Raw genomic sequence first — 12,790 nt, 5'->3', positions numbered from 1 at the left:
GGATGAATTTGGAATGTCTAATTTGAGGGGTAAAGAAAGTAGTCTTAATCCAAAAATATCTTTAAAAATTACCTGGTAGGGAATGTAGAATCATAAGCAAAGCTGAGCAACTCCTGGGGATAGCCAATAGAAACTAATCTCTCCACAGTAAGCTCAAAACCAAGGGACTCATACTCCGGGGACTTGTACACTGCACAAAGAGGAGGTTTTCATTAGTTACCAGAAAGAACAGCCAATTAAAACAGAATGAAAATGAATGAATTTCTGCTCTTTCCCAATTCTTCCCCCCTCCTAATTCTGCCATTTTTCTTTTCCCCCCTCAAACTCCATGTTCTGTACTGCCCCAAGTAATTAGAAAACTCAATTGTTAGTCTGTGGAAATAGGTCATATTATATAGCAGGAGCACAGTGACAAGCTGAATTATCAAATTATTCAGTATAGTTCCTTCATTCTCAGGAAACCTATTTCAAACATATTTTCCCTTTATTCTTTCATTCCCACGGTTTAAAAAAAAATGAGTATGCATAGCTGTGATATTAATCGTGAGAATAAAAGTACACAGAAAACTAAGGGAGGTCTATATATGTTGAAAGCTTCAGTGTTGTGCGTAATTGTTGCAGAAATCCTTCAAAATGAACTTTTAAAATAATTTATTTTTGGAATTCCTGTTTGGCTTGGGTAGTTGCTTTATATGCCTTCTCCAATCAACATACTTGTTCCACTTGTTAGACTGTTTTCTTATCAGCTCTAACAATGTATGCCATCAAAATTGTATTTTGCACGTTATAATTGTAAACCAACCATAAAAAGATGTTTGTGACAATTAGGGAAATCTAAATATGAACTGGAGTTAGATACTGAAGAATTGGTCAGGCATGGTGGCTCATGCCTGTAGTTCCAGCACTTTGGGAAGCCGAAGTGGGCAGATCACTTGAGGTGAGGAGTTTGAGACCAGCCTGGCCAACATGGTGAAACTCCGTCTCTACTAAAAATACAAAAAATTAGCCGGGTGTGGTGGTGCCTGCCTGTTGTTCCAGCTAGGAGGCTGAGGTGGGAGAATCGCTTGAACCTGAGAGGCGGAGGTTGCAGTGAGCTGAGATCATGCCACTGCACTCTAGCCTGGGTGACAGAGCGAGACTCTGTCTCCAAAAAAAAAAAAAAAAAGCCAGTGTGTATATAAAACTAAGTCTCTCCCTATCTGCGAAAGGAGCATTGAGTTTATTACGGGTCAAATAACAGGGATTTCAGGCAATTGGGGGGTTCTCTCTACTATTGTATAAGTCTGAAATTTTCCATAATGAAAAAACTTTTTAGAGTTACTACTGAAATTCAAGCATAAAAAAAATGTTGCAGCCAGGTACGGTGGCTCACACCTGTAATCCCAGCACTTTGGGAGCCCAAGGCTGCCGGATCACTTGAGGTCAGGAGTTCCAGACCAGCCTGGCCAACATGGTGAAACCCCATCTCTACTAAAAACACAAAAATTAGCTGGGCGTGGTGGCAGGCGCCTGTAATCCCAGCTACTCGGGAGGCTGAGGCAGGAGAATCTCTTGAACCCGGGAGGCAGAGGTTGCAGGGAGCCGAGATTGAGCCACTGCATTCCAGACTGGGTGAAAGAGTGAGACTCTGTCTCAAAAACAACAAAAAAGAAAATGTTGCTCCTTTAAATAGGTTTCTTCCAAATGAAATATTTAGGTAAGCATCCTTCCATCAGTCTCCAGGAGTGAGTAAGCCATATTAAAAATAACAACCAGGCCGGGCGCGGTAGCTCAAGCCTGTAATCCCAGCACTTTGGGAGGCTGAGACGGGCGGATCACGAGGTCAGGAGATCAAGACCATCCTGGCTAACACGTGAAACCCCGTCTCTATTAAAAAATACAAAAAACTAGCCGGGCGAGGTGGCGGGCGCCTGTAGTCCCAGCTACTCGGGAGGCTGAGGCAGGAGACTGGCGTAAACCTGGGAGGTGGAGCTTGCAGTGAGCTGAGATCCGGTCATTGCACTCCAGCCTGGTCGACAAAGCGAGACTCTGTCTCAAAAAATAAAATAAAATAAAAATAAAATAAAATAAAATAAAATAATTAAAATAACAACTAAAAAGACCTGCCAGTTTCCTAAATGCCAAATGAGGCAAAAATATTCATCCTATTCTTGTAATCTCATAATAATGCAATTATTATTATATTATTATAGTTCTTCCATCTACTATTAACATCTTTAGCTTATGGCGCAAACTGATTTTTCATTGCAATTAGTCTATCTGTCAAAGTTGGTGCTAATACTTTAATGAGTGTGATTCAACTTTCCCTTCCCAAAAACAATCCTTTAGAATATTTCTGGAAATATATAACAGTAATACTAGTTGCCTCCTAGGAAGGGAACTGAGTGGCCTTTAAGAGACAGAGAAGGAGACTGTCATGTACCTCCAGTACCTTTAAAACTTATATTAATGTACATCTGTTTTTAAAATTAAACTGAAGATTTTTAAAAAGCAAGCTGGGCTTTCAAAATCCTTTAATAAATATTTGTCAGATTTGAAAACCAGAAGCCTAAAATTGTTAAGGTCTTTTGAGTCTCATCTCATCACAACAATGCCAAAAGAAAAAAAAACATTTTTATTTCTTTTGTTGTTACAAGGGTAATAATAATTTAATGCCAACGCTAACCCTAGCTAACATTGTTTTTCTTTTTCTTTTTTTTTCTGAGTCGGAGTCTCACTCTATTGTCCAGGCTGGAGTGCAGTGGCCGTGATCTCGGCTCACTGCAACCTCTGCCTCTCAGATTCAAGCAATTCTCGTGACTCAGCTTCCCAAGTAGCTGGGATTACAGGTGCCCACCACAACACCTGGCTATTTTTAGTTGAGACGGGGGTTTCACCACGTTGGCCAGGCTGGTCTCAAACTCTTGACGTCAAGTGAGCCGCCCGCCTCAGCCTCCCAAAGTGCTGCAATTACAGGCTGAGCCACCATGCCCAGCCATGGCTAACGTTTTCAAAACTGGCTATATTACCTTCTTCCCCTTAAATCCTGCCTCATCCTCTCCCATCCCCCTAAAAAAAACTTGTTGAAGACTTAAGTGTGGAATTCCTAAATCTATATGATGTATACTGTGGTTAAAAAAATAAAGTGCTATATACAGAGTAAGAGCTGGTGTATCATAAAACCAAAGGCATGGCATCTAGTGTTGTAAATTTGAGTTATGTTAAAAGTATAACCACTCTCACCTTACCCTCCTCAATGCCCCATGCCCCTACCCCAGTTGCAAGTAAATCTCATTTTAGTACAATCTCCATAAAACGAAAATTATTCCTCAATCCTAACCTAGGCCCCATTTATCTCAAACTGTATTTAATGAAATAAAATTCCAGTATAGCTAAGTAATTTGGGTAATCTACTGACATTTATTCTTATAGGATGTGGTCCATATAAAATGTTTTCAACTGTTAATTTTTCAGAAGGACAATCTTCTGGATATGCCTTAAGAGTGGGAGACAAAAAACAAATCTTAATTACTCCCATCCACACTCACCCCTAAATCAGCAATTTTCTCCAGCTAGATAATCAGGTACTTATAGAGCAATGCAGTAACCAGTGAGTAAAACCTATGTCTATGAGACAATTTGGATTTGAAACTCAAATTAATGTATTCAGAATTTTCAGTGAAAAACAATACAGGGGAGAAAAAAGTCTCAAATCCCCATTTTGACAGCACAAATCCTAGAATAGCAGAAAATAAAAACACTATACATGCCACATTATATTTATTTGCAGGGCAGAATTTCCCGAGTGTTCAACCGAAGTGACTTTCTAGAAATTCCACGTATGGAAATACTTTAAATTTCCCTTTTCTCAATGAGCTCAGAATACTTCCTAAAAATATGATATATCTTCACCATTAGCTGACATGAAGTTACACAGCAAGTACAAACATCAGCTGAAGCCAAAATTTAGGTCTCTTTGAGTCTCATCCAAAAGCTCTTTGTAAGGCCGGGAGTGGTGACTCACGCCTGTAATCCCAGCACTTTGGGAGGCTGAGGCAGGCGGATCACTTGAGGTCAGGAAATTGAGACCACCCTGGCCAATATGGTGAAACCCATCTCTACTAAAAAACACAAAAATTAGCCGGGCATTGTGGCTCGCACCTGCATTCCCAGCTACTTGGGAGGCTGAGGCAGGAAAAATCCTTGAACCCAGGAGGCGGAGGCTGCAGTGATCCAAGATTGCACCACTGCACTCTGGCCTGGGCGACAGAGCAAGACTTCATCTCAAAAAACAAACAAACAAACAAAAGCTCTTTGTGATAGGGTATATATACTACCACCGCAAAAAATGAATTTCTAGATTACATAAGCCATCAAAACTTAAGCTTGGGTGTTGAAACATACACTTCTCCTTCCAATTTTTTTCAACTAGTCCAAAATAAATTGCTCTACTCACAAGTGGGAATGGATTTAGTAAAGAGAGTCCAAGTTCTGCCCAGACAACACTATTTCATCAAGCTCTATATTAATCAGTAATACCTACAAGCTATTGACATTTTCTCATAAGCATCCCAGATAATCATTTCAGCAACACAAACTCCCTGGTCATTAAATTATCTGCTATATAGTACAACCAAGGTTGAAGAAGCAGAATCGCAGCCACATAGAGCATGAATTTAGATGTTTTATTCTAAGTGTCCCTAGTGATAAACATATTTGTTGTGACCTGGTGGCAAAAATTCCTGAAGCTAAGTACCGCCATTCCTTTGAAAATAAAAATAAAAGGGGCCGGGCGCGGTGGCTCAAGCCTGTAATCCCAGCACTTTGGGAGGCCGAGACGGGCGGATCACGAGGTCAGGAGATCGAGACCATCCTGGCTAACACGGTGAAACCCCGTCTCTACTAAAAAAAAACTACAAAAAACTAGCCGGGCGAGGTAGCGGCGCCTGTAGTCCCAGCTACTGGGAGGCTGAGGCAGGAGAATGGCGTGAACCCGGGAGGCGGAGCTTGCAGTGAGCTGAGATCCGGCCACAGCACTCCAGCCTGGGCCACAGAGCCAGACTCCGTCTCAAAAAAAAAAAAAAAAAAAAAAAAAAAAAAAAGAAAATAAAAATAAAATACAAAAAATAAAATTCCTTTTTTAATCAACCAGGCTCTACAAAGTCAGCCTCAGATATTTATGGGAAACCATATATATCTCCTCAGACTGAGAGTTTTATGTCTCTCTACAGCTGCAAAGGCTCTAATTTCAATTTCTCTCCCACAACTGTGGCATGTAAATGATGCACAGCTTCAGGCTCAACTCTCACAATTGACTTTCTGTGGTTCCAAAACCCAAGCAATAGCTTAGAGTAAACATAACTTCACACATTATCTGCTTATTTCTTCTCCCAGAAGGTACTCTGGCCTACCCCCTAGTTACTCAATATGGGAAGACAAAGGAAGAAGCTATTTTAAGGGCTGGAGTCCAAAAAGGAGGACTGCTTCAGCCACTAGGACAGCACACAGTGTTCTCAGGTTACATAATTAGACTATAAAGAAAACAACCAACGCTTTGAAAGTTGAAGTTACTGAGAGCATTTGAAGATATTCTTTACTCCATAATCTGCAAGGAAAAAACAGTTCTTCAAAAAATAACTGTTTTCGGGATGAAAGTTGTGGGCTCTGTTTTGAGTAGATGCTGTTCATACAAGATAGAATATATGTTAAAAGACGAAGTCCCTTTGGAATGAGCAGAAGACTTTCCGTAGGGAAGTCTGGAATTCTCATGCACTTTTTTACCATTGCCACCAAGACACACTATGTAGTAATTTATAGAGTTAGAAAAATAAAGGGCAAACCTCTACAGAGGTTCCAGCCTAGCAGAGTGCTGCTGCCAAAATGAGAACTCACATGAGGCAGATGCAGATGCAGTGTGTGTCACTCCAGTCTTGAAGGAGTTACACTGGCTCTCCTGTTAAAAAACAAAACAAAGCAACAAAACAAAACAAAAACAAAACAAAAGCTGGTTTTAAAACTGTTGTGATGGGCTGGAACAGAGAGATACCATTTGGAAACTGGTATTACAGGAGTTACTACTGCCCTCCAATTTAGAAGCCTCTGACCATCACTAAAATTAGCCTAATTGGCCATAACAAAACAAGAGTATTGAAGATAAGCCTAAGTATGATTGTGTATTATTTACTTTTCTGGCACCCTGAGTCTGGAATGCAAGCCAAGTCGGATCCTAAAATGTTAAGTCGAAAGACAAACAGAAAAATAAGTCTACTGGTCTTAGTTTATTTTCTCTAGCACATTTCAGGCTAACACGATAGAAACTGAATGCAGCTGGGAAACGGTGTTTAAAATTAAACTATGGGTAGTGAAACAGACTGAATAAAGGATATAAAAACAAACCAGAGTGGCCTCACCTTGCTTCCAAGTACCCATTTTAGCTGAGTCTACCTATACCTAACTAAAGGTTAGTCATTATCAAGATTCTAGTCATCATTATCAAGATGACTACAATCAACTGCACACTGCTAAAAATCTAACCAGATATCTAAATTTGGAATGGAAGGAAATTTTTAAATTTTGATTGTCAGTGGAAATCTGCCCTTAGTAAGCCAATATATACTCTATAAAGTTAAAAGAAACTACCCAGTCCAGTAAAATAACTGAGTTGAAGATACATAATCCATTAAGTATACTGACACTTTAAAGATATGCATTATGTTTAACTTTATAGGGAGTCATTTTCCCTAGAGACATTTAGGTTTTTGAAAACATGTAACTGGGCTCCTCCAATTCTTAGATTTTTGGGGTACTCAACCAAAGAGCAGAAATGACCAGATGTAATGTCTAAAAGTCCTAAAAGCATTACAACACTACCAGCAATCACAATGAAAACCAAAAATGCAACCCAACCACCCAAGAATAGTCATTTGCTTTTACATTATAAGTATGATCAACATCAACATGCTCATCTATTTAGCTGTAGGTTACATAATGTTGGTTCTCTAGGCCTCTAACTAGAAAAGGTGATAACGCACATTTTTCTCTGAGAAAATTTTAAGTGAGATCTTTCCAATTATCATATAAACAAATGCTCGAGGAGTTTTTTCCATTTTCCAAAACTATATGAAAATCCTACACATTAAATAGACACAGGCAAAAATTCTATCTGTAACCTAAGAGATCACAAATGACCTAAAAAAGATATTTTCATATCTTTCTAAATTTTCAAAGCAAATTTCCTAAAATGGCCTTATTTTTAATTTACTTAAAACAGCTAGATATCATGGCAATACTTCTAGTAATACAAAGTAAAACACACTCCCAAATGACTAGATGTGTAAATAAGTAAAGTAAGTGGAGTTTGAGCGACTGCCAATTTCAGTTTATTGCAAGCAAATGCAAAATTAAATGGTAATTAAGAGTTATTTGTTTTAAAAATATTAAGATTAGAAGAATATTTTTAAATAAAATGAAAAAAATACCTAATTCAAAAATATTCCATCTGAGAATCTGTATACTTACAAAGATCTTGTATTTTCAGTACTGTTTTCAATTTAAGACAGAAAAATTGAAAATTATTGAGATAACTTTTAAAAATCATCTTTAACCAAAGGAGCTGCTTGTAATACAAAAAGCAGAAATAGCTAATATATATTTTTTTCCAAAAATAAACAGACCACAGCACTCAAATGCCTGTACTAAAGTTAGAGGAATTTAACAAACATTTGGATACCTACTGTGTACCAGGTACTAGAAGCTGAGAACAAAAAACAAAATAATGTATGATCCTGGGCCTTGAAGGAGCTCATAGCTCATGGCATATTACAAGGGATATACACTTAGATATTTATAATAAGTTTTAGGAGATCAATAAGACTAATCAAATGACTAAGAAAGTATAGAGGGACAAAAAAGGGGGCCAATCAATCCAGCCCAGGAAGTCTTCTTAGAAACTATGCATGATTTATGTATGATTTATTCAGGCTTATACAGATAACTCATTTTTGTAACCAATTTCTCAAGGTACTATAAAGTTTACCTGACAACTCTCTGAAATTCAGATTCAGCTAATATATTACAAACATCTATGTCAAGACTAGGCAAGTGAATTAATGTGTGAAGTGGGATACATGAGGGTGCACATCTTGTCTAGAGAAGAAACTGGCTACTCAAGTGTAGTTGACTTCCCTGTGGGAATGGGAGCCAAATGTTGCCAATTGTGTGGTAACAGCCAACCTAGACTTTTACCTGTAATCTCTCAATTGTGTAATACTGACCCAATTAGGCCAGCATGGTGGCTCACACCTGTAATCCCAGCACTTTGGGAGGCTGAGGCGAGTGGATCACGAGGTAAGGAGTTCAAGACCAGCCTGGCCAATATGGTGAAACCCTGTCTCTACTAAAAAATACAAAAAAAAAAAAAATAGCTGGGTGTGGTGGCGCACACACGTCGTGGTGGCGCACACCTGTCGTGGTGGCACGTGCCTGAATCACTGGAACCCAGGAGGCGGAGGTTGCAGTGAGCTGAGATCGCACCACTGCACTCCAGCCGGGGTGACAGAGCAAGACTCTGTCTCAAAAATAAATAAATAAATAAATAAATAAAAATACCGACCCAATTAAACAAACAAAAACTCTTTCAGCCAAACTATGGTCTGTGGTCTAAGTTGGGTCCATGGGCCAACAGTGTGCACCCCCAGCCTATACTTTAGGTCATATACTTCCACATACATTATCTATCCTATTTAATTGAAATGTTTGACTTCTTCAAAGAGTCTTAAGGAAATAAACAGAATTTAGGTACTTAATGAATTGGAAATCTAGATGGAAATAAATTCATTCTTTAATAACAAAGTATTCTGGGTAATGTCAGTCTATTCATCCCAAGGAAAAAACTGAGGAAGTGGATTAAAAACAGAAAATAAAAGAACCTCTATGTGGTCACTTGATGTGGACCCCTATAATCGTCTGAATCTGATTTCTTCACTTGATTATCAAAACAGAACAAATGTTCCCAATGACAGAATCACAACGTCCTCATGATCTGCTTAGGTAATCCACTACAGTATTAGTGTCTTATTCATAAGGTTTAACCTAAATCTTTGCTACACAACTTGATTCCATTATCATTTGTCCTTTTCTCATTGGCTATTATCTGCATGATAAAACAAACATCCAGAGAATGTGTAAGCAGAAAGGAGATAATGAATCAAAGGTAGCTATTATGTTAGAACTATGTTGAAAACAAGTTTAGTCATGTTGAAAATAGCCTTTGGCCAGGCGCGGTGGCTCACGCCTATAACCCCAGCACTTTGGGAGGCTGAGGCAGGTGGACTGCATGAGCTCAGGAGTTCGAGACCAGCCTGGGCAACACAGTGAAACCCCATCTCTACTAAAATACAAAAAAATCAGCCGGGCATGGCAGTGTGCATCTGTAGTCCCAGCTACTTAGAAGGCTGAGGAGGAGAACTGCTTGAACCCAGGAGGCAGCGGTTGCAATGAGTCGCAATTATGCCACTGCCCTCCAGCCTGGGTGACAGAGTAAGACTCTGTCTCCAAAAAAAAAAAAAGAAAATAGCCTGGATGCTGGGAGTGAAAAAATCATCTTAATAACTTCACTGATGCCACTAATATTATTACATGACATTCACACACAAAAAATACGGCCTACATTTGAATGCTTTTATAATTGGCAATAAAAAGTAAAGATCATAAACACTAGTAATTGATTCTATCACTTACCATGTAATGGAGATGAAATGGGTTTTATTAAGCAATCTTTTACATTTCTTAATCTAGAAACAAACCAAGTGTTATTGCAATTCAGAGAGATTAATTTCATATTAGTGAAAACTTTAACTGGGATACAGACTTGACATAAAAGGAATCAAAGCTTGGAAACTAAGTATAGACTCATATATTAAAAAGCTGTCTAAAAAGTAATATACACCAAAAATATGCCATATATTTCATATGTAATATATGTCTAAAAATAATAGTATTAAGCATGTTTATCTCAACGAATACAAAGGCTTTCATCTACAAGTAAGATAATGCACTGGAGTATTATTTCTTTTAAATTATTTCCTAACATGGAGGGACCACCTCAAAAGCACTGCCTGACTGTAGAAATAGTACTTTATTTCCTGAGGAAGGTACTATAAGAAATTCTGAAGTTTAAGAAAAAGAAGCAGCTAAAATAACAAGGACTATAATATCTCAAATGGAAATGAAAAGACTAAAGGACCTTAACATTTAAATGCCTCTTTTAAAAAAAAAAACACTTTATTGGTATTTTTTTAGTTTCTGCCACATTATTTTTAAATTTAATATTAAGGATATTTTTACTCATACACACAAAAGTAGAGGAAATATGTAATGAGCTGCTTTAAACACATCACACAGCTTTAACAACTTTTGCTATTTTGGATTCTTGTTTCATCCATCTTCCCTAATTTATTCTCACCAAACTTAATAAATTTTATCAAATCAGAAAGTTTTAAAATTGTTCTTCATAAAACATTTTAAATAGCAGAAGTGTACACAAGTATTATGTATCACACATACAGAATTATACTATATATACTATATATAGTATATATAGTATATATGTTATACTATATATACACAGAACTATACTATGTTGTCAATATTATACTCTTAATGAGAAAACCTGTTCTACCAACAGCATTGTTCTTTTGGTAAGATAGTACTGGTTATTATTATCAGGTATTAATATTCTTAGGAAATCAGAGCAAGAGATAGGTAGTATGCTAAAGAAAATAAAACAGTGTAACCACTGAGAAAATTTTTAAATAAGGGATGACACCAAAAGTAGCTTAGTTTAAATAAAGCTTAGTTCAGTTAAAGAAACAAACTACAAATAACAAGTATTTTTACCTAACAATAATGGATTTGCTCCAAATTAAGCTGTCTCTTTCTAAAAGACAATTATCTCAAAATAACAGAAACAAAAATGGAATTCTGAAATGAAAATAAACTGTATTATGAGATATGACTAATAATGTCTGTTAAAAACAAACATAATAGAACTTACACATCGAAATGAGCCTTCACCCATTCAAAACAATCACTCCCAGACTGGGCGTGATGGCTCACATCAACGGTCTCAGCACTTTTGGGGGCTGGGGTAGGAGGACTGCTTGAGCCCAGCAGTTCAAGATCCAACTTGGCAACATAGCAAGGCCCTGTCTCTACAAAAAATTTAAAAATTAGCCAGCTATGGTGGCATACACCTGTAGTCCTTGCTATTCAGGAGTCTGAGGTAAGAGGATCACTTGAGCCAAGCAGTTCAGGGTTATAGTAAACTACAATTGCACCACTGTGCTGCAGCCTGGGTGACAGAGCAAGAACCTGTCCCAAAACAACAACAACAAACAATATGCAGAAGCAATTGTATTTATCCAGAAGCAATATGTATTTATTCTAGTATCGCAACCACTACTCAAAACATTGAGAATTCTTATTTTAAAATTACTTTTAGAGTCTACAGTACATTATTCTAGACATCCTCCCTGGTGGCACATGTTTGTTCCTCAACAGGTGATGAATTTAATTGGAGGTGAGGGTTATTTGGAGCAACTAACGAATAAATGGGGAAAACGAGCTGGGTTTTAAAAAAAGTATGACTATGTAAAACAATAAAGCAGGTTTTGAGTTTATAAGCTGGCTCTGAAAACAATTCCAAAAGAATTCCTAAAATGTCTAAGCAAGCAATATTGGAGTAAATTTTCCTTAATAAGGTAACTATATGAAGGATAACATCTATTTGGAAGCATATTTTCTTATGTGCTTTATTTTAAAAAATTAGTCCTTTGCCCCATTTTATATGTGCTTAATTTTGCAAGTCACTTCAAATGCCTTTTGGAAAAAAAGTAAAGTATAAATCCTATATAACAGTAGTCTATAGTCTATTAATCGTTTATTGCTTCATAGTTAAAACTATAAAGAATGAACCTACCAGCTATGCAAATCTATTCACCATAGGCTTTGTCAAGTTCGTTTATGCTAATCAGAACGCTGATACAATTCAATGAATCTAGCATGAAATTATCACATTTCTTTTCCCTTTTTTTTGGATAGGTCTCATTCTGTAGCCCAGGCTGGAGTGCAGTGGCACAATCTAGGCTCACTGCAACCTCCGCCTCCCAGGATCAAGCAATTCTCCCGCCTCAGCCTCCAGAGTAGCTTGGATTATAGACGTGCACCATGCTCAACTAATTTTTGCATTTTTTTGTAGAGATGGACAAAATTATCACATTTCATCTTCACAAATCTCCTTTAGGGGTTGGCTCCTCATAATATATTCTGATTAGATTTTTACTTTGTTTAGTTTTATGAATGTTTTCTAATTTATTTTTATTAATAATTTTATTAGCCACAGTTATCTTTTTTTAAGGGATCATCTCTTTTTGGAAAGGGATTTTTTTTTCTTTTTATCTGTTACCCTAGTTTCTCCGTTTAAATACTTAGCTTATTCTCTTACTCTACCCTGTTTGTGGGGGAGGGCAAGAGTCCAAAAACTCTTAAGAAAAAAGATCACTAAGGGAGATCATGAATGCATTCTTAAGTCAAACTACACCTATTTTTCTGTTCTTTAATCTTCAGTTGTATGCTTTTGATCCATTCACAAACCGATAAATCTCTCAAGAATAAGTCAGAGGGCCAGGCGTGGTGGCTTATGCCTGTAATCCCAGCACTTTGGGAAGCTGAGATGGGTGGATCACCTGAGGTCGGGAGTTCGAGACCAGCCTGACCAACATGGAGAAACCCCATCTCTACTAAAAATACAAAA

At 37.5% G+C, this 12,790-nt stretch overlaps 1 protein-coding gene across 9 annotated transcripts in view; it reads right to left on the bottom strand.

The window, feature by feature from the left end:
* NT5C2 (5'-nucleotidase, cytosolic II) overlaps window positions 1–12,790 on the bottom strand; it is a 103,706-nt gene that overhangs the window by 19,064 nt on the left and 71,852 nt on the right. For 5 of the 9 annotated variants that reach the window (XM_023206541.2, XM_023206540.2, XM_023206535.2 and 2 more), the window contains exons 4-5: window positions 5,872–5,932; window positions 73–190 (exon numbers count right to left, since the gene is read on the bottom strand). Coding sequence is in view for 2 of the 9 variants with exons in the window: in XM_023206529.3 (XP_023062297.1) it covers window positions 73–190 (118 nt within the window). In the remaining 7 variants the exon portion in view is untranslated. The remainder of the gene's footprint in view (window positions 1–72; window positions 191–5,871; window positions 5,933–12,790) is intronic. The other 4 variants (XM_023206529.3, XM_023206530.3, XM_023206538.2 and 1 more) reach the window with 1 other exon arrangement.

The sequence above is a fragment of the Piliocolobus tephrosceles genome, chromosome 9 (genome assembly GCF_002776525.5).
Source record: "Piliocolobus tephrosceles isolate RC106 chromosome 9, ASM277652v3, whole genome shotgun sequence".
Classification (NCBI taxonomy): Eukaryota; Metazoa; Chordata; class Mammalia; order Primates; family Cercopithecidae; genus Piliocolobus; species Piliocolobus tephrosceles.
The sequence above is the reverse complement of the archived record's forward strand: the minus strand, read 5'-3'. Positions and strand labels throughout refer to the sequence as shown.